This window comes from Podarcis filfolensis (genome assembly GCF_964270895.1).
Source record: "Podarcis filfolensis genome assembly, chromosome: 13".
NCBI classification, from domain to species: Eukaryota; Metazoa; Chordata; class Lepidosauria; order Squamata; family Lacertidae; genus Podarcis; species Podarcis filfolensis.
The window spans coordinates 49,470,522-49,489,088 of NC_139615.1; the positions used below are offsets into that span (position 1 = coordinate 49,470,522).

Consider the following 18,567-nt stretch of genomic DNA (forward strand, 5'->3'; position numbering starts at 1 on the left):
TTCTAATATGTACAGGATTTAGGATGTGTGGAGGGCACATAAAATAGTAGTGCAGGTTGCTACCAATTTAACCCAGATGATGGCACCACTTAAAAAATAATGTACATAAACTGTTACCGACTTGTCCTTTAGGTCCCAACTCTGAAACCTTCAAGAGAGCCTTTTCAAAAATTTGGCAGGGTGAGGCGACCTTTTCACATGGAGGGAAAGCCTTTTGGCCTCAGATCCAGAGCGGCCGTGCTACTGCTGTGTCAGGTGGGGGAAATAGGCTGCTGCTAAGAACATGCGTTTCCCCATGTTCTTAAATTGCCGAGCCCCCATACATTGGTTTTCATCATGCTCTAACTCAAGGGTGGGGAATCTTTTTCAGCCAGAGGAAAAAGCAATGAATGCAAAATATGCATTTGAACAGTAGACTAACAGTAGACTACATACCCCTGGGGCTGGGGGGGGGAATGGTTGTTCTGGGAAGAGTCCCAGGAAACTGGTTGAAAGCAGCTGCAGCAGAGCTTATGTTGACTGGTGGCGATGGGCTCTCTGCTGCCTGCTTAGAACTGGTGCCCCAAACTGATCTTCTTGGGTTGAGTGTGAAGGTCTGTCTTTGGTTTCCTTGTCAAATTTGTTGGTGGGCGATCCAACCCTAAGTGGAGTGGCTACCTCAGGCTATCACTGCACTGAGGTCCAAGTCCATGTGATCCTCAAGCAGGGGTGCTGAATATAAGCACGGGGTGGAGTGGATTCTTTATTAAAAACAAAAGTTCTAGAGAGCTCACCAGAAACCCTGCCACTTGGCAGGGCTGGTCTCAAAGAGCAGAAGTCCTGAGATAACCATGATTGTGCCCGGCTTGTGGGGCAGTGCTATCCTTAAGGCTCTGGAAAGCCCTCTGGGAGTTGCAGCCAAACACTGTAGTGATCAGGTGGGACTGCTATGACGAATTATAACAAATATAGAGTAAGCCATCTGTGTCAGCAATGAAAGCATTGCGTTGACTGGGTTTAAACTATTTTGATGTGATTCTTGATCAATCTACACCTCTGAATCTCTGGCCATTTTCTCTACTGCCCATCTCTCTTGCCTGAAAAGTCACGTACACAGCCCAGTTGCTTAGACAGGCAAGCTCCTGGGTCATCAAAGACAGTGGGCAAGTTTCTTTGAAGTAGCTTTCTTATATATTAATCTTAGGATGTTAATCTTAGCGCCAGGAAACAGGTTTCACATTAAGGTGATAATGGTCACGGTCCTCCTGGCCCTCCTTCTTATCATGTGTACTGATTGTTTATGACCTCCGGGGTTGCTGTATTCGCTCCTTTGTAGTATTCATTCATTTACCCCAAAAGTATGTATGCCTAACTGGTGTTTATAGTTTAACTTTGTCCCCACTTGAAGTTTGTTTAAATGCTCAGAGGAAATCTGATTGGTTCTTATGAACACTCTGTAAAAAGTTCTTTTGTGAATAAAACTACCTGGTCCAGGGGCTGCGCACGGACAAGCACAGAGACACACGATTATACGCACCCTTCCCAGAGTCTTGCTGGTTCAAGCCTCTGTCTGTATTCTTATTAATCAGAGTTCAATCCTTCCTTTACTTTGTGAACGCAACAAATACCTACCAAGTTTCCAAGTGAAATGTCAACATCTAACTTACCTAAACATTTATAGCAACAATTGTAGGGTCAGACCCAAATTCTTTAAACTTTTAAAGAATACGCCAAGCCTGCAATAGTTTTTAGACATTCAATGTAGAATTTTATTTGGAAAAATATCATTTGTAAAGGTGTGAAGATTAAATATATGCCATGATAAAAGCTTATCATAAATGCTCTAGGTCACACTACAAAAAATAAAATATTCCCAGTAGTGAAAGTTGTGTGCATTTTCAGGTATGGTCTTGTGCATTTGGCATCCAAGCCACCAATCTCCAACATTTCCCCCCAATAGCAGCTTCATTCATTCTTCTACCAGAAATGAAATCAATGACTATGCTTTAATATACTTGCATGAACTGAGTAGAAATTTTATCTACAAGTCTCCCCACATTTTGATGATGTGATACCCCTGTGTCTTTAATAAAGCAACTAGAAGATTATATTTTGAGGTTTGGTAAACTAGGGCCTCTTCACGTAAGTTTTTTAAAATAAAACTTCACACACATTAGGATTGTTTTCCTGGGTGCTCATTATTTTGTGAAAAATGTATGTGCTTTTCTACTACATGTGCATTTTACCTGTATAAATGTTGCACAAATTTGCCACAAACTATGGCTTCCACACACATATTACGAGAAACACACTGGCATATGCTTCAGTGTACACAGTTTTTCCAAAGTAGTATCTTGGGTGAAGTAGTCTTCAGTCAGAACTACAATCTGCAGTCTAAAGAAATGGTTCAATCTTTTTGTTGAAAGCTTGAATGCAAATTTGTGTCTCCAAATGTGTCTCCAAAATTTAATGTAATTTATTTAAGTTGTAATACACTAAGAACACTTTAAAAGAGCTAATTGTTTTTAACCTTGAGGCAAATAAAGATTTTCAAAGTTTCACTGTAAAAAGAGGTACTAGTAAGCTAGCCAGTCAGTCTCACAACATAAGTAGTTTTCACTGTTTCAAAATGTCAGTATTTTAACATTCTACTTCCTATCTAAAATTCAGAAGAGTATTTTCAATATCCTTTAAAAAAATTGGTTATACCTAATGCCATGCAATAGTTCTCTACTGAAGTGAGCTTCTTTGCAGTAGGCATAAAGTTGTTTTGTGTTATCTGCAAAACATAATAACCCAAACTGCTTAGTGGGAAACAAACCAATTCCATTAATGGACCATAGTGTAATGGGCAGCTACAGACAAGGGCACAAATAATATGATAACAAAGATGGTGAAATGTTTGAATACCCAGCATTGTACATTGTGAGAGTACATTCCAAAATACTTTAGCTGAAAAATGTGGTTTTATGCCACTATTCCATAAGAGCACTTCATTTGGTCTGCAATCCTAAGCCCACTTATCAGGGAGTAAAGGTCACTGAATTCAATGGTCTTACTTTTGGTAGTTATGCATTGGACTGCATTACTAGTTAGCAGAATTTTGTCTGGCAGTTAATGTCCTCAGAAAATACTCCTTACTTTCATCACGCAGCTGTCACAAAACTTCAAAATTTCAAGGATACATGATAGTAAAGATGGTCCACTAAAATGATCTGAAGGTTTAACATAACTCAGTTGTATACACAAGGTACATACAGATTTACACCGTAGAAATGGTATTTTGGTTACATCTGTAAGTTTCCTAGTAACTGGAAATGCTAACTTGTTTCTCCAGCATTCTGATGACCATGTAACACTATTATTATAGCCATAAAATACACTCAGAAAGCCACAATGAACCATGTGTACTCTTAAATGTTGAAAGGAAGGGGAAAGCGTCAGACTTTGGGCAGTCCTGTATTTTAGAAGGGAAATCTATTAGAGACACTGTCTCTCTAATCCAGTGGTGTCCAAACTTTTTTCAAAGAGGGCCAGATTTGATGAAGTGAAGGGGCCGTGGGGGCCAACCAAAGTTTTTGACCTTTCTTTTTAGAATTGAAGTTGTTAAACTTTTTTATGATTTTACTCCAAAGTTGTTGAGCTTTTTTTTTTTTTTTTAGGGTTGCACAGTGGACAGATTAAACTGTTTGGAGGGCCTGAATTAGGCCCCCGAAACAGACTTTGGACATGCCTGCTCTAATCTATTAGCAGTTCTCTAAATGGTAAGGGACTTGTAAAAACAATTACAGTCGTACCTTGGATTTTGAACGCCTTGTGAGTCAAATATTTCGGCTCACAAATGCCACGACCACGGAAGTGAGTGTTCCGGTTTGCGAACTTTTTTTGGAAGCTGAACGTCTGATGCAGCTTCCGATTGAGTGCAGGAAGCTCCTGCAGCCAATCAGAAGCTGTGCCTTGGTTTTCAAACATTTTCGGAAGTTGAATGGACTTCTAGAACAGATTTCGTTCGAGAACCAAGATACAACTGTATTAGGAAAATAACAAAGTGGCTAGGAAGTGGTTTACTGGATTTGAAATCCAATTCTTGTCACTTTTAGTATTGCTGACTTTGATTAAAAGCTACCTGTGAAAAATATTTTGGCAAACTGAAAATAAACATAGTTCTTAAAAATTACGAAGTCTTTTAATATGAGCTCACCATTAAAAACCCAAAACAAATGTGGCCAAATATTTCCTACAGGCAGGCTGAAGCAATTAGGCAGATTTTTCTCATGGATATGCCTCAGGCAGGACAACCAGCTGGAGGCAGGGTATACTCAAAGGCAATTCACGTTCCAAGAGTGGCATGGGAGCTGCTTCTACATGGCGGATGCCAATGCCACTTCAATAATATTGAAGTTGAATGCATTGCTCTGATGAAAGAGAGGCCACACAAACAGCTCCTGTGCCATGCTAGTAACCCATGGACCCCTCCTTTACCTAGATATTAACATAATGGATCATAACTGAGTGTTAAACCAATCTTGCATATGAATAAAGAACAATTTTGAAGAAAACAAAGTGCACACTTTATTTTTAAATAATGTTATGTGTGGGTCAAGGCAGAGACTATTGTAGAAGAGGTATTTCCTCCTGCACGAAAGGGAAATGTCTCATCTAATATGGTACCTGCTACTTCAGGTTTTCATAAGTAACCTATTTAAGGACAACCATAGCCCAAACAGACCCCGAAACTGAAATATACATTTCCACTGCCATCTGTTCACTGTAATGGCATTTCCATTCATCTTTTATTAATGCCAATGTTAAATCGGACACAGATATTGTCAACTGTTCCTTTTCATCAATGGAAAGAAATATAACTCTTGAGCTACAATGCTATTGTGCTCATTTATTTCACCGTATGCAAAAGCTAAATTGACCTCAGAACCTTCTAGTCTGAAGGATTCAACTTGCTAAGTCAAGAAATAAATACAAACTCCAGTGTTCAAAACAAACTTTACAAAAGTAGCCTCAAAACAGGCATGTGATAGTTTGTACCTACAACTTGTGAAATACGGACATTAAAATATGCAATTCTTCCAATGACTGGATTCATTTCCCAAATACATCAAGGTATTTATGCACACTTTCACTTTAGCTTCTCCACATACAAGTGTCAATCCAGTCCACAAGGAGCGCAGTGTAGAGGCACAGCTATAGGAGGGTCAGATTCCGGCTTCCTCCTCCCACCCTCTGCAGGAACAGATACCACACAAGGTCATTGTGGTGAATGGGAGGGCCTGTGTTGTGTCTCCCAAAGTCCCAGCTAGATAGCCATCCCCACTCAGTTAGAGAACGAGAACTCAGCACGTTCCTGGATTAAGCAGGTGTGTTTAGGCCTCACGTCCTCTGCAGCTGCCAAGTTTCATGATGCATCTGCACCCATCTGTGTGTGTTGCGGGTGGGGAGCGAGAGAAGAGGGCTTCATTATACCTTGTGGGGTTTCTTCTGCATGCAGGCACTGAACTGCAGTTGACTGGATTTAACCCATAACATAACAGATATTTTTTATAACACCTTCAAATGAAAACCAACCAACCAACCAACCAACTACTGGTCCTAATATAGTCCATAAGATGCACACTGCCATCACAAGGTGTTTTTTTTTTTATAACCACTAATGTGTACAGGATCAAACCCTTTAGTTACCATATAGTCTGATGCTGACAGATTTCATGTACTGGAAGCTATATGGATATGAAATGCATGCAATGGGTGCACTAGTGTAGGAACTCAAGACTAAACGTAGAAGCAGACACTTTGATATTATGGTTTTACTTTGTTTTAAGTAAGTATAACCATTAAAAGTGCTTTGTATCCATTCATTAAACAAGTATTTTTGAGTGTCTTTAGCTTGTCACCTCTTAACCAACAAATCACAATTATTTTCTTTGGTGCTTACAAATCAATATTTCAAGTCAAAAACCTTTAGCCAGCATGGAACATTCCTGTGCTATACGCTTTAGCTCACAGACATTTTTTTTAAAAAAAACCAACACACCTCAAAGCTGACAGTCACATTCCTCAGTAACATACCCAGAGAATCTATAGAACAGATTTCTCTTTCCACCCTGATTCATTACTCTGTTAACACCTTTAAAAATACAATGTAAACAACATCCTATTCTTCATCACTAGTAAGAGCTAGATAGATTAATCCAGTGCTACATTTCCTAGAAAATATTAAAGCACCTTCATAAATTTGCACAAATTATTTTGAGTACATTGTCTGTTTTTACTTTAGTGCACTGATTATGCTTCATCAGTAGAGAAATTTGCTTGAACTGAGATTAGATGAAAAAGCTTAGTTACAAAGCTGTTTTAAATAACCACCACCCCAAGCCATACTGCAAAGAATTCTCTAAGTCTGTTATACAGCCACCACTGATATAGCATCCTGACAAGACTAATATTGCTGTCTTACTAATAGCTGATTAAAAGGTGACTATGAAGTTGCAATAAGGCATCCTTCACAAAGCAGCACAAAATTATACTTAACTTTTAGCAGGTGCTAGACTTTAATGGTTTAATAGCTATACCTCCTTGAGACAAGAATATTCTAAGAGCAAAAGCTGTGGGAACTGAACACCTAGAATCTAATTATGCAGGTAGCAAAAAAATATTAATATCAAATTTGAATTTACAACAGGCTCCGACCTAGAATCAAGTCAACAAAACTTGATGCAAGGTGTGGTTTTTAAGAGGAATTATTTGGCAAACCAGGCACCCAAATCCCAGGTCTGTGTAATAAGCAAACAAGAGGCAGCAGACACTTCCACTTACAAAGGAAATGTGCGTGACCTAAGGCAACGTGTGTCAACAGGGATGCTCAACAGGGAATGCTGCATCAGTGAAAGCTGTCAGGAGGCACAGCTGGAGAAGGGATCCAAGACCACGACTCTCCTGAGCTCAAGGCTCGCTTAAGAAAGAGGAGTTCTTCCTAAATACTCCATGTGTCATTCTGTGGCAGTTTTCTGTTCCTCAGGACTTTCTCTAGAAGACCTGTAAAGGGAAAAGGTCATTTTGCTGGTATCAAAACTTTTAGTAAAAATAAAGGATAAAATATTTATGAATGAAAACCAGTAGTTTTTTCAGCTTCCACAAAAAGATACAAAGAAATGGAGAGTATTTGGGGCGTGTGTGTGTGTGTGAAGAGTTATCCAAAATTTGAACTGACCAGAGGTCCTCCTTGTGACTACTGAATCTCAAATTTAAACTACAACGCAGGATTCCTGAATTTAATATTATACTTGAAATGAACTTGTGAAAAAGACCCAACATTTATTGTTAAATACGGCTGCAGTTAAAGGAATAGCTTGAAATAAATATAATCAATTATAAAATAATGAGCATCCATGTATTTTGACACTCATTTATCTACTGTCTTGTTAACAGATTTCTTCTGCATATGCTGTTAAGTCTGTCCACTTAGGCATTGGTACAAAAAAAATTTATTAAAATTTGTTACACTATTTATTTATTAGAATTGACATCCATTTCTGGCATCTCACTTGTACAACAACCATCTGCTTGTGCAAACAGGATTTTCCTCCCCTCCCCTGTCATCTGCTCAGGAGGTTTGGGGGACACTTCGGAGCAGCTGTGGGGGCCAAGGGAAAAGAGAGGAAAGCGAAGTCCTGTCATCACCTCTGATAGCACAATGTTGGAGCTTGACCTGCATTTACACCGGGGCTCTATTTATATCCTCACAACAATCTGCAAGATAGGATAGGCTGAGCGATAAGGAGTTGTCCAAGGGAACCCAGTGAGTTAGCATCTCTTGACTTAATATACCTTATTTTTCGCTCTATAGGACGCACTGGTGCAAAGGACGCACCTAGTTTTTAGAGGATAAAAACAAGTAAAAAATATTCTGAATCAAATGTTGTATAAACTACTGCATTTAATAAACAACCAGCACTCTGTCTCCCTCTTCTGCCTTCAGGGACAGCCTCTCTAGCCTCCGCAGGGCAGCGGGGTGCCTTCACCCCGCTGTCCTGTGGAGGCTTTGCGCAGCCTTCCTGAAGCTAGAACAGCTTCAGGCTGCAGGCTGCTGTCTGCAAGCCTTGGGAGCCTGGCAGGAACTCCCGCCGGGCTCCCAAAGCTTGCGGACATCTGCCCAAAGCCTGGGGTGCGCTGCGGAGCGCACCCCGGGCTTCGGGCTGCAGGCTGCTATCCGCAAGCCTTGGGAGCCCAGCGGGCACTCCCACCGCGTTCCCAAGGCTTGCGGATAGCTTTCTGAAGCCTGGAGAGCGAGAGGGGTCAGTGCGCACCGACCCCTCTCACTCTCCAGGCTTCAGCGAAAGCCTGCATTCGCTCCAAAGGACGCACACACATTTCCCCTTCATTTTTGAAGGGGAAAAAGTGCGTCCTATAGAGCGAAAAATACGGTAACACTCTTAAGCACTGAAACACACTGGTAGTGTAAAACTTGTGCTTTTCAACTCTTTGGAACTTAGCTCCCCCGCCCCCGCTTCTAAACTTATTTTACTATAAGCACCAGGCAGATAGGTGGATATAGAAACTGTGCACACAGCTGCATATTTGCAGCCCACTGATCAACATATACAAATTACGATACTAATAGAACACTGACAGAAGAAGAGAACTGGAACAGGGTGTTTCACACGCCCTTCTCAAGCCAGCCGGTCAAGGAAGCAGGTGGAGGAGCTGCTGCCGTCAGAAGCTCCCATGTACTCCATGCCTCTTCTATACGTATGATCTAGTTGAGATCCCTGCATTGCAGGGGCTTGGACAAGATGACTCTCGCGGGTCCCTTCCATCTCTACAATTTCATAATTCTATTATTCAGTCCCTTGTGGCTGCAGAGTCAAATGTCTCTGGATCTGCCTGCTGTAGGATGCTCTCCATTCTGCAGAACTGCCTCCCGGTGTCTTGAGGTTTCCAAGGGGGCTGCCCCACAATTTGTGATCTATTATGTCCAGTGTATCATGATTCCTCAGTTGAAACACAACTTCTTCCTCCCCCTTCCTCTCCCCTGCTTGCTCTTTCTTACTAACTAAATTCAGGGATCAAATAGCTAAAGAAGGGCATAATTTAATTACCAGAGACTTTTCTTTTGGATCGGATTGTGCCCCCGGGTGTTTTGGATTTCTAGATATTTCAAATATTTTTTATTTCTGCCCTTTGGTTGTTAAAGATAAAGGGAGAGGTCAGTAAACTACAGATTAAGAAATACCTTACTAAGAGACAATAATATGTGACAACTACTGTAGAAGCTTACCGGTATATCTGCAAAGGCCAAGGCATCTGTGATGGCGTGGGCAATGCACTTGTGGGGCTCACAAGCATAGCACTATAGATATTGGAAGCAACCACAAGTGTGCAGAGCAGTATGGGTCCTATAATGGCTCCTTCCACTCCTAGGTAATAGGCTCCCCCAGCTACTGCGAGGCCCGTCAGGTATGGGTGGCCCCCTCTGCAATCACAAGACGCCCAGTTAAGTTACAATCATATTCTAATTCTAACCCCTTCCCACCAAAAGTTTAGAGAAGAAAATTTAGCATTCATTTCCAAGCATACTTTTTAAAGGAACATTTATAAAAGGGTCATATGCCCAACGTATTAGCTGCATTACAAATATTAAAAGAAGGGTGCTTCCTCCAGGCACACTATATAAAGTTAAGTTATAACTTTAACATCTATGCAAGATGGTGGAAGGTTTCTGGGGAAACTAAGCAGGCAACTTTGGATAAAGGTCCAAGTGTGTGGAGCACATGAATGGTGTGAGAACAAAACTGCACAACGAACTGCCCACAAGTTATTCCTGTGCCACTTCTGGGGTCACCAGACTTCCACACACTGAAAGCCTTATGCAAGTGTTATGTCCAGCATGTGGGATATTTCATTCTTTCATTGCACGTGCAGGCTGTACAACCTCATCCAAACTGGTCCAGCTTCATGATGTAATAAATAAGTAATAAAACTAATGTTATGGTTATTGTTATATCTAATAGTTAAGCACAAAAATTAGGCCTGGTTGAAGAGGAACATTTTTGCCCGGCGCCTAAAGGTTTATAATGAAGGCGCCAGATGAGTCTCCTGGGAGGAGCATTCCATAAGCAGGGAGCCACTGCAGAAAAGGCCCTGTTCTTGTGTTGCCACCCTCTGAAACTCTCATGGCGGAGGCATGTGAAGAAGGGCCTCAGGGGATGAACTCGGGGTCTGGATAGGTTCATATGGGGAGAGGTGGTCCTTAAGGTATTGTGGTCCTCAGCAGTTTTATATGGGTTTTAACGTATTGTTACAGAATGATTTTTTTCCAAGATAGTAAAGAACCAATTTTGAAATATTTACCCGGATATATCTGAATAGATTGCTGTGTCTACAAAATATGTTGGCAGCAGATGGCAAACCAAGAGCAGCACAGCTTTGCATCCTTCTCCCTGTACAAGCCAGAGGTCTAGAACGGCAGGTACGGCTGCCCAGTATGTTCCCAGAAATGGAACAACTCCAAGAAGTGCAGCCAGTGCTAAGGATAGAGAAGGTCTGGAGTTAGAAATGACAATTAAAAAACACAATTATGTCAATGGAAATAGTTTCAAAAAACATTGCATCTCTTCATAGGACACAGTTGCATTAACAGTCACAGGACTATTTAGATGCAGTGTAACTGATCAAATCAAGAGTGTATAATTTGTCTTGGATTCAAAGTTCCTGGTCGCGCCTTAAGCCATGGACTTACAATGTCTTTATTCATTTTAAAAGTTATATCCTGCCATTCAGGTGGAAAAAGATGATTCATCATACTGAAGCGAAAGATGGCTAATCTTCCTGAAAAATGGACACCTCATTTAAGGACCAGTGTGTACACGATTCTTTGCTCTGAGCATCAATATATCTATTGCTAAAAACTGGTTATGATTTTGAGGCAACTACCAGAAGTGGATACAGTCCTTTTCACTATTACACATAAAAATAAACTCAAGCTTGTTTTTTTCTTTCTCACCTGATGGTATGAAGACAATGTTAATTCCAAAGACAGTATGAGTCAGCCAGGTGTACAGTCCATAGAACCCAGCCATTTTGAGGGATGCATCAAACACACCTCTAGAAGGATGAGATAATTCCATATAAAATCTATTAGTTGAGCAGAATCTATGTATTTAAAAATTGCTAAAACAAACCTTAAAGATCAAAGCTATTTGCTACACAAATGGCACATTAAATGAAGTTTCAGGGCTACTTCCTGCCACAGTTCAGGATAATTTGCTGTTTCCCATTCATTATCTATTCATTTTGTATTTGTGCTTTTATTATTATTTTCATAATATTATTTTCACAATATTTATTTTATTTTTAAACAAACTTTAAATAATAACAACAAAACCTACGTAAAAAATTAAATGTCGCAGCTCTTAATTGAGACCTTCCCTCCCCAGTGCTAAGAATACAGATCTGGCATCTTGGACCTCTCTGAATACCCAATTTTCTACGTAAATATTCTTACAGTCCTAGAAACTGTGAATGTAAGCACTTCATAACCAGATGTTTGACATTCTTCTGATATAGCGAGTAGTCTTTCTATGTAACAAGAGGGCTTGCATAGTGACTAATACTAGACTGAGCCACAAATGGCATGGAGCCACTAGACTTCCTTCAGCAAACCACTCTTCCTTAGCACCCTACTGCCTGCAAAATGGCAGCCACACTGATCTAGCTGATGAGGTAGTTGTAAGGATGACAAACATAATGCATGTGAAAAATTTGAAACAAAAAGCATGATACAGACACAATATACGTATGATTAGGGACCAAAATATCACTTAGATACTATAGTGTTCAGCAGTATATAAATTGCTGCATTAAATAGTAAAGCAAATATTAAATGTGCTAAACACTGTAGATTTTTAAAGGTACTACCAGAAAATTATGACTGAAGATTTGACTTGTGTTAGTGTGCCCAACATCTATGGTTGAGGGAAAAAGTAATCTAGGCTTCCTAGTTTGCAGCTCTATTGCAAAAGGAATACTGGATAAAACATCTGTGACAGAATCCTCCAGAAAAAACCTCCTGACCCCCATATTCCTTTGCTAAAGTTACATTTTAGTACCTACAGCTTTCTCCACAAGCACTCCTGTCCAGAATGAAATGTGTCTGCCTCAAATATGCAACTTCTAGACATCACATCAGCATTCACAAAATTTTCAAATGCAATTAAAACATAACACCCCTAAGCCTAGATAGCACTGATCTACATTTCTGCAAAAGATGCAGCCGTGGTGAGTTAAAAAAACATATCTGGAGCTACTCAAGAAATGTGCTATTTGTGCAAATAGAAATGCAAACATTTAAAAATTGTTAGTTACTGTAGCTGGGTAGGAATTTGGAAGGTATTGCTGAACTGTAACAAAAAAAACCCTGACAAAGCCAAAGTACTTAAAATAAAATATTATGTATGTCCAGCCCATTTAAATGGAAAGTTTGCTAAACACTATGATTTAAATGTTCCAGTGTTAAAGTACTTAAAACACAATATTTATCCGTATTATTATGATGCATCGTTTTAAAAAGAGACCATGATCTTTAATCTGGCCTGAGAATTTGATGGAAGACAACAGCTACCCTTTGGAATTAGTGTTACATCTGAAATTACAGAAAATATTTCATGATACGAAGCAATTTGAAAACTTTCCTTTGGGCCTTTTATGCAAGAAAAAGAAAAAGTAGGATACCAGTTAACTGGAGTTGCAAAAACCTCCATAGGCTAAAAGTTTTACAGTTTCAGCAAAATGTTGAAGGAGCATTGTTTGGACAGTATGGATGTTTATAAAGAAAGTTTTATTACTACAGGCTATGTACTCGAAGCCACGGAGATGTTGAGCTCAGAAAAGGAACTTTGCTGATACATGAATTTTCACGTGTCTCAGAGAAATAAAGCAAAGCATTTATCACTCCACAGCATAGTGTAACAGTAACAACTGCTTGGATGTAATTTACTAAAGGTAGAATTACATTCACAGGTGGAGCTCTCTCATTTAGGTACAGCAAAACTTCAACAGCAGCCATCTCAATTATGGCCTATTTCTCAATGAGGTGGTAAAACTGGGTCTGGTAAAACTGCAGACTGCTAGTGGAAGCTCACAGGACTGGATGCTCCTCCATGCACATTCTTTGCACACAGAAAACTAGCATTTCAGGGAGATGGCTAGACTAGAACTCATTTCTCTTACGAGCTAATTTCTATGTGCATAGAAAGGGTGCCTTGTAGAGCATTCCAATCATGTGAGCCACCAACTGCAGTCTGAAGTGGTGCAGCTCAGAAACAGGTTTATCAATGAGTTTGTGTTCAGCATCTTTAGTGCTGCTGTTTGAAAAGCCACACTTGATAATATTGTTTCCGGAAAGGTTTCACAAAAGATTTAGGTTTAAAATCAGCGAATGTCTAAAAGTGAAGAAATTATTGCTGCTAGGAAAAATGGTGCCCCGCAAGACGAATGCCTCGCAAAACGAAAAACGCGCAAGACGAAAGGGTTTTTCGGTTTTCGCGTTGCTTCACTAGACAATTTTCCCTATGGGCTTGCTTTGCAAGACGTAAACGACTTGCGAGTTTGTTCGCTTTTTTCTTAAAGCTGATTGAAGAGGCGCAGTTGCGACGGACCGTGCTTCGCAAGACAAAAAACATCGCAAGACAAAAAGACTCGCGGAACGAATTAATTTTGTCTTGTGAGGCACCACTGTATACTCCAATGATTTCAGAAAGCTAGCCCGGGGGGGGGGGAGCAAAAATAGTCCCAAAGCATATATTTTGAACCATCAATACTTGGTTTAACAAGTACGTGCAAGACAGAGTATAACCTGGGACAATGCAAGAATGCTGTAAGTCCTATTCTTTATTGCACAATTCTCTTGGCACTGAAAGACCATCAAATTGCACGCAGATTACCAACGTCATTTAACCCATCCAATTAAATGATGTTGAGATTGCAGCCAAGCATTCACGCTGGTTTTCCTTAGCATATTACATGTTTTAAACTTTAATATGCTTGAAGACGAATTGTTTTCTCTGGAGATTGTATCACCATATCATTTCCATCATCATGCTCATTCACTGATTGCAGTGGCCTGATGCAATTATGACAAGTAATCATAATTGATTTCAGTAACCAAGATTAGGTTAAGTTTGCATCAAATTACCTTTAGCATTTTGTCTTAGGAAAAATGAGAGTGGTTTAGCAAAGAGATTTTTGGAAACTTTTTTTTTAAGAGACCACTCTGCCCATTGAGCATAATTATTTGTGGTTCTTACGGTGGATGAAGAAAATGAAGAAAGCAATAAAACTTTCTCGGAAAGAAAGCACACATGTAAACCTGATCACTGGCTAACATGTTTCAAGCAAAAATACTGATATGGGTATAGGCTCTTCCAGAACTAATTCATCCCCATAAAGAAACATACCCTGCAGTAACTTTAAGCCATAGCCATACGCGTGTGCATGCACTCATGTGAAAATATCGCACACACTAAATTGCACTGAGGCCGTGACAACGTGCAACTTAGTAATGTGCAATATCCCCACCAGAGCAAGCAGAATGGGAGCTTCGGGGAAGAAGGGTCTGGTGCATTCAGGAAGAAAAGAGCATGCCACTTAGTGGGAGGACAATGGTTCAGGCAAAAGGTGTGCATGCAACTCAGAGATACATAAGTTCAACGATCTCTGCTTCGGTTGCGCAGAACATAAGACAGGTTAGGTAATGCCCTGTTAGTTTTAAGAATAACTCTATCAAGGAGGCTCCATTTTTACTGAATGGTAAGGTAGTAATGAAAATGAGTGACTGTCATCTGAACCATCCACAAGTAATGGTTTTAATTTTAAAGTCTTAAGCTATAATCAATAACCAGCCTACTGCTGAGGCAATTCATTCTAAACTCTCAAAATACTACACTATCAGTTTATTGCAGTACACTTTTATAAAAGTGAGAGAAATACTATTAAATGGCAAATACATCTGGATACAAATTTGGCTGCTTTCGAGTCCCCCAAGTCAAGGCATTGCCTTCATTTCCTTGACTGGTAAGGTATCCTTGAACATGCTCTTATTTACACAACAGATGCATCCAACCTGTCTTCTGGCGTCAAGTATGAAATATTCTCATATCCCAATAGTTCACAGAGTGAATGAACTTTTCTGTGACGGGGAAGGCAACCTTTTCATTTCCTGAAGGCCATGCGAAGTCTCTGGTGTAGACATGCCCACCATATAGTCATGCACACCTCCCACTTCATATCAACATGCATAGAAAGTATTTCCTCTATGAGACCCAGATGGTCATTTTACTGAAACCGTGGGAATTTGGAGCCTGCTCGCCATCATGTGACCCAGAAATGTACCATTAAAAAAATAAAGTTGTCCAAAGATAAACACACACATGCAAATTCACAGTGACTTCAGATCTTTTTCTAACACACGTGGAAGCTTCCAATTTGCTTGGGCTTCAAATGCAACCAATAGTGTACATGGGGTAGGAATGACCCTATAGTTTTCCTTAGGGAAGTGGCTAAAAGTGCAACATGCATGGGAGACTCAAAATTCATCTTCTAGAATGGTGTCCAAGAAATACATATTAAATTATTTGCAACTCCTGTACTTAATTTTTACACTGCAGCCTGTGTTTTTATAATACACCTATTAATTCCCCAAGCCAGCAAAAGTTGGCTCCTGGAAAAATGTAAATTGCAACAAACCATTGTTTCTGCAAAAGCAGATGTGAAAGCATTAAGTTGCCTTTTACAGAAGCAAATTCTTACATTAAGCCAGTACTGTCTAATCTGCAAGTGTTTTTCCCCAGCATAGCAATGTGAGATTCATAACTTGGGAGCTGCCTGCAAACAAACTCCTTTCAGATGAGCTGAAAGTCATAATGGAAATACTTTGTAATGAATATGGTCTAGAGACTGATAGCCATTAAACTATTCATTACACATAAAATAATAAGCAAACAGGATTAAAAAAATTAACTGTAGCTATAACCATACCCTATGACTAATTGTGATCACTGGTACAAAAAAAAATTGATCACTTGTTTCTGCAAAATTGTTTAGCCTTAACATATATACTCCTTTAGTCTCCCTTCCTCCTTTCAAATTGTTCACAACTTCTTCCTCTCTACACCAGAAAATGGCATGCCCAGCAAGATATATGAATTGAGATATATTCCAGACATGTAGGCTACATCTTTCAAAGCAGATACTCTACATACCTAGATAGTGTTTTAAAAAGTAAAAATACGATAAAAAATGAAAGATATAGTATAAAACTTCTAGGGGAAATGATTAGGTATTACTTTGGTCAGAAAGTCCCTGAACCCCAAGCTTCTGCTTGCAGGTAATCAACAGGGTGGCAGGGGACTTTATTTGGCATGCTCTGGTGACGAAAAGGGAAGGAGGCAGCCAATCCACTGGAGAGGAGCCCAAACGGGGCAAAATGGGAAGCAAAAGGCAGCCCATTTTCAAAGAGGGAGCCAATTAAGCATGCCTAAAAGGGGAAATAGCAAAAGGGGGGAAAAAGGTAAAGAGAATAAAACTTAGTTTAAAAGAAATGCAGGAGCAATAGTGAAGAGACTGCTTCACTGAAAGGTAAAGGTAAAGGTAAGGACCCCTGACAGTTAAGTCCAGTCGCAAACGACTCTGGGGTTGCAGCGCTCATCTCGCTTTACTGGCCGAGGGAGCCAATGTCTGTCCGCAGACAGTTTTGCCGGGTCATGTGGCCAGCATGACTAAGCTGCTCCTGGCGAAACCAGAGCAGCGCACAGAAACGCCGTTTACCTTCCCGCTGGAGCGATACCTATCTACTTGCACTTTTTGGCGTGCTTTCGAACTGCTAGGTTGGCAGGAGCTGGGACCGAGAAACGGGAGCTCACCCCGTCACGGGGATTCAAACCGCCGACCTTCCAATTGGCAAGCTCTAGGCTCAGTGGTTTAGACCACAGCGCCACCCGCGTCCCACGCTTCATTGAAAAGCAGAAGCAAAAACTGATCAGGGAGACACCCACATCGCAATAAGTTGTTTCTCCTGCCTTCGTTAGCATGGGAGGATCCTGAGCCCAACCCAGTGACCTGGCAGTACAGAAGGAAAATGAATTAACAGAACAAAGAAGACATACCCCAAAACTATACTTATCATACAACTTGTAAGAAAGTAACAGTGCACCTTATGGCCTCTTCGACAGACTGGCCAACTATATTGGAGGAAGGGCCAGGCTGTGACAAGGGAGTCAAGTTGATCACCCACTTCACTGGCTTGTAGTATTCATCACTGGAACTTAAAAGGTAGAACAATGTGGTCAGGAAAATCACCTGCAAACAGACAAGAAATAAAGCAGCTGAGTGTTAACTAGAAACATACAGTGGAACCTCAGGTTATGTACCGTCCTCCTTACGAATGCTTCGGGTAAGGAGCTCCACTAACCCGGAAGTAGATGCCCCTAGTTGTGAACTTTGCCCCAGGGTGTGAGCGGAAGTCGTGCACCAGCGAGAGGCCCCATTAGTGAAAGGGCGCCTCATGTTAAGAACGGTTTCGGCTTAAGAACGGACCTCCAGAAAGAATCAAGTTCGTAACCGGAGGCACCACTTTAGTATGATGGGGGTAGGGAAGAGTGCAATTCTGCTTTGCACCTCTTAATATAACGGAGAAGGGAATAAAACACTGTTTAACATACTAGATGAAACCCACCTTGGGCTGCTTCACCTTGGGCAACAAAACGTTTTGGAATACAGTGGTACCTCGGGTTAAGTACTTAATTCGTTCCAGAGGTCCGTTCTTAACCTGAATCTGTTCTTAACTTGAAGCACGACTTTAGCTAATGGGGCCTCCTGCTGCTGCTGCGCCGCCAGAGCACGATTTCTGTTCTTACCCTGAAACAAAGTTCTGAACCTGAAGCACTATTTCTGGGTTAGAGGAGTCTGTAACCTGAAGCATATGTAACCTGAAGCGTATGTAACCTGAGGTACCACTGTAGCCTTGCTTGGTGATGGCGTTATTTGCAAACATTCCATCTCACCCAATCTTTGCCATAACAAGGTTATTTTTAGCAATAAAATATTGCAGGAAATGGACGTCCCCTCTGACCCATCCACATTCACTGATCAATCTAATAACCTCCACCTGAAAGAAATTATCGTTTTTATGTTAGCTGCAACATTATTCAGAACTAGAATCCTGTTATGTGGTATTAAAAAAGCTTTATTGACTGCAGTGTTGGAATACATGCACATCAAACGAAGATACGAAGAGGGAAGGGTGGCCCTGAAGACTGCAGCTATTTGGTGGCTGTTCATTATCCAAATGTCTGGTGACACTCAAAGCTCAGATCGACCAAGCCACTTAACTTTTGTTTGGGACTATATGTACCTTAACACTCCCCCACCATGTCCAAGCTTGATGGCAAAGCTTCCCTGAGCTGCACTAATCTGTTACACTTTATTTTGCATCAGTGGATACACTGTATACATCTGTTTTATATTTTACAGTACTATTCTTTATGGATAATTCTGCTAGATTTATTTACTAATTGCCTATCT

The 18,567-nt window shown here is 40.5% G+C and overlaps 2 protein-coding genes and 1 long non-coding RNA gene across 5 annotated transcripts in view; 1 reads left to right on the forward strand and 2 right to left on the reverse strand.

The window, feature by feature from the left end:
• The window catches only part of COBL (cordon-bleu WH2 repeat protein), a 422,273-nt gene that overhangs the window by 135,843 nt on the left and 267,863 nt on the right, over positions 1–18,567 (reverse strand). The window lies entirely within an intron of this gene.
• LOC310748229 lies at positions 1,629–6,003 on the forward strand. Its single transcript, XR_014541226.1, has 2 exons — positions 1,629–3,642; positions 3,687–6,003. It is a non-coding gene; the product is annotated as an uncharacterized lncRNA (long non-coding RNA).
• Positions 4,724–18,567, reverse strand: part of TMEM245 (transmembrane protein 245) — a 49,689-nt gene continuing 35,845 nt past the window's right edge. For both annotated transcript variants that reach the window (XM_083582733.1, XM_083582732.1), the window contains 5 exons: positions 17,198–17,343; positions 10,994–11,094; positions 10,342–10,516; positions 9,269–9,463; positions 4,724–7,026 (listed from right to left, as the gene is read on the reverse strand). In XM_083582733.1, coding sequence (XP_083438859.1) covers positions 6,981–7,026; positions 9,269–9,463; positions 10,342–10,516; positions 10,994–11,094; positions 17,198–17,343 — 663 coding nt within the window. In that variant the 3' untranslated portion in view covers positions 4,724–6,980. The remainder of the gene's footprint in view (positions 7,027–9,268; positions 9,464–10,341; positions 10,517–10,993; positions 11,095–17,197; positions 17,344–18,567) is intronic.